Source organism: Malurus melanocephalus, unplaced genomic scaffold (genome assembly GCF_030028575.1).
Source record: "Malurus melanocephalus ecotype Western Australia unplaced genomic scaffold, MMel_1.1 scaffold_2117, whole genome shotgun sequence".
Classification (NCBI taxonomy): domain Eukaryota; kingdom Metazoa; phylum Chordata; class Aves; order Passeriformes; family Maluridae; genus Malurus; species Malurus melanocephalus.
In genome coordinates, this window is record NW_026625349.1 from 9,027 (window position 1) to 11,142 (window position 2,116).

Below are 2,116 nucleotides of genomic sequence, written 5' to 3' on the forward strand. Positions count from 1 at the left end.
GTCCCCCCACGTCTCTCAAAGCGTCCCCCGTGTCTCTCAAAGTGTCCCCCGTGTCCCCCCACAGCCCCCCGCCGCCAATGACCCCCGGTGCTACGAGGCCGGCTGGCGCTTGATCTCGTCGCTCCGCCAGGCGCTGCCGGCACCCGCCGTGCGCTCGGTGCTGCGCCGGGCCGGGCTGCCGGTACCGGGCAAACGCCGGGAGCCTCTGCGAGTTTATCAGATCCCGCAGCGCCGTCGGGGGTCATCCCCGACCCCGTCCTCACCGTCCCCGTCCCCGTGGGTAACCATGGCCGACCTGAAGGCTCAGGCTGTACGGGAGCTGAGCCTGGAGGTCGCCCTGCGGGAGCCGCGGCCGGCGAGGAGGGAGCTGGAGGCGCTRAGCCTGGCGCGGCTGCGGGAGCTGTGCCGGCGCCACGGCAAACGCGAGCCCACGGAGCGGGATGGCTGGAGAGCCGTGGCCAGGGACGTGTGGGATGCCGTGGGTGGCGGTGAAGAGGACGAGRGYRGCGGTGGYGGYGGYGGTGGYGGTCCTGGAGAGCGGGTGAGCGAGGTGGAAGGGCTGCGGCTCCACCTGGACAGGCTGGCGGGGATCCTGCACGAGGTGAAGCAGCAGAACAGCGCCAAGGACGAGCAGATCCAGGCCCTGCGTGACCGCGTGGGGCAGATGGAGCGCGTCATCCCGCTGCTGCCGGTGAGCCATGGCCTCGGGCACCCCCAGAACACCCCAAAGAGCCCCCGGTGTGGGTTCTGCCCTCCTGTGGCACCCACGGCCTGACCCACAACCTCCCGTAGCACCCCTGAGCCATCCCCACCAGACCCTGGCAGGAGTTTCACCCGCCCCCAGAACCCCCTAACATAGATCCAAGCTGTCTCTGGCCCTTCAAATCTGCCCCTTCCTACCCCGACACCCCCAAATGTCCCTCCTACCCTGAACCCCACTGCCTTCCTGTCCCATAGCCCACCCAGACTCCTCTACCCCTCCTCCCTCCKCAGGACGATGGCGATGAAGCCGATCCACCCCTGCAAGAACCTTCCCGGGAGGCCGCCCAGCCCGACATGGACCGGGGGTCTCCCCCTCCTTCGCCCCCCTCGGCGGCAGCGGAGCGGCTTTGCCGGCTGATGGAGCAGGACCCGGCGTTCCGGCGGGGGCGGCTGCGGTGGCTGCGCCAGGAGCAAGCCCGGCTTATGGGAGGGGGTGGCCCGCAGCACCCCCAGCCCCCTCGCCGACCCCCTCGCTTCCACCCGGCTCCCCAGGACTCCAAGCTGCGCTTCCCCTTCAAGAGTAACCCCCAGCACCGCCTGGCCTGGGGGAGCGGCGGGGACTCTCCGCAAACCGAAAACARCGCGCCCTCGCCGCCCCCTCCCTCGGGGCGTCCCCGCCGGGGGTCCCTGGACCGGGGGTCCCCACCCCGTGTCCGCCGCCAGCGCTCGGCCCCCGACCTGAAGGCGCGGGGCCCCATCCCTTAGCGGGGGTGGGATTTTGGGGGACACGCCTTCCTTGGAATGGACAATCACGGCCTTTGCCACCCCCACAATCGGGAGGTGTCCCCAGCGGGGACTCTCCCAGCTGCTGTCACACTGTCCCCCCCTCCGCCGCGTGTGTGTCTGTGGGAGGGGTCCTCGGGCAGGAGAACCCCTCCCCTTCATGCAGATGAGCCCCTAATTAAGGGGGATCCCGCTAATTAAAATGAAGCGCCTCATTACGGACTCATCCCACCCCATTCTGGTGCCTCCTCTCTGCTGGCCCCGCCCACTCCAGTTGGCAGCCGCTGGGGGCGGGGGGAGGGTGGGGCGTGGCTTAAAGGAGTCTCCGCCCACAAAGCGATGTCCCCGCCCATTGCTGTGGGTGTGGTGCCCACAAGCCCCGCCTCCACCCTGCGGTCACGCCCCTTTCCATTTATAGTCATGTCGGGGGCGTGTCATTTTAGAAATTACACCCCTTACAGGGGTCCATCTTCGCCATGCCCCGCCTCCTTCATTGGCCCCGCCCCTTTTCCCCGCGTTGGGCGTGGCATATGCAAGCACCGCCCCTCCCACGCAGGCAGCACTGGGGTGGGGTCCTGAGCCACACCCATTTTGGGCGTGTCCCTAGGAAACCACGCCCCTTTTGCTCATT

General features: G+C 68.8%; 1 protein-coding gene across 1 annotated transcript in view; it reads left to right on the forward strand.

The window, feature by feature from the left end:
- KIF1C (kinesin family member 1C) overlaps window positions 1-1,738 on the forward strand; it is a 10,715-nt gene extending 8,977 nt beyond the window's left edge. The window contains exons 21-22 of the mRNA XM_057388569.1: window positions 65-691; window positions 994-1,738. Coding sequence (XP_057244552.1) covers window positions 65-691; window positions 994-1,467 — 1,101 coding nt within the window. The 3' untranslated portion in view covers window positions 1,468-1,738. The remainder of the gene's footprint in view (window positions 1-64; window positions 692-993) is intronic.
- The last annotated feature ends 378 nt before the right edge of the window (window positions 1,739-2,116 follow it).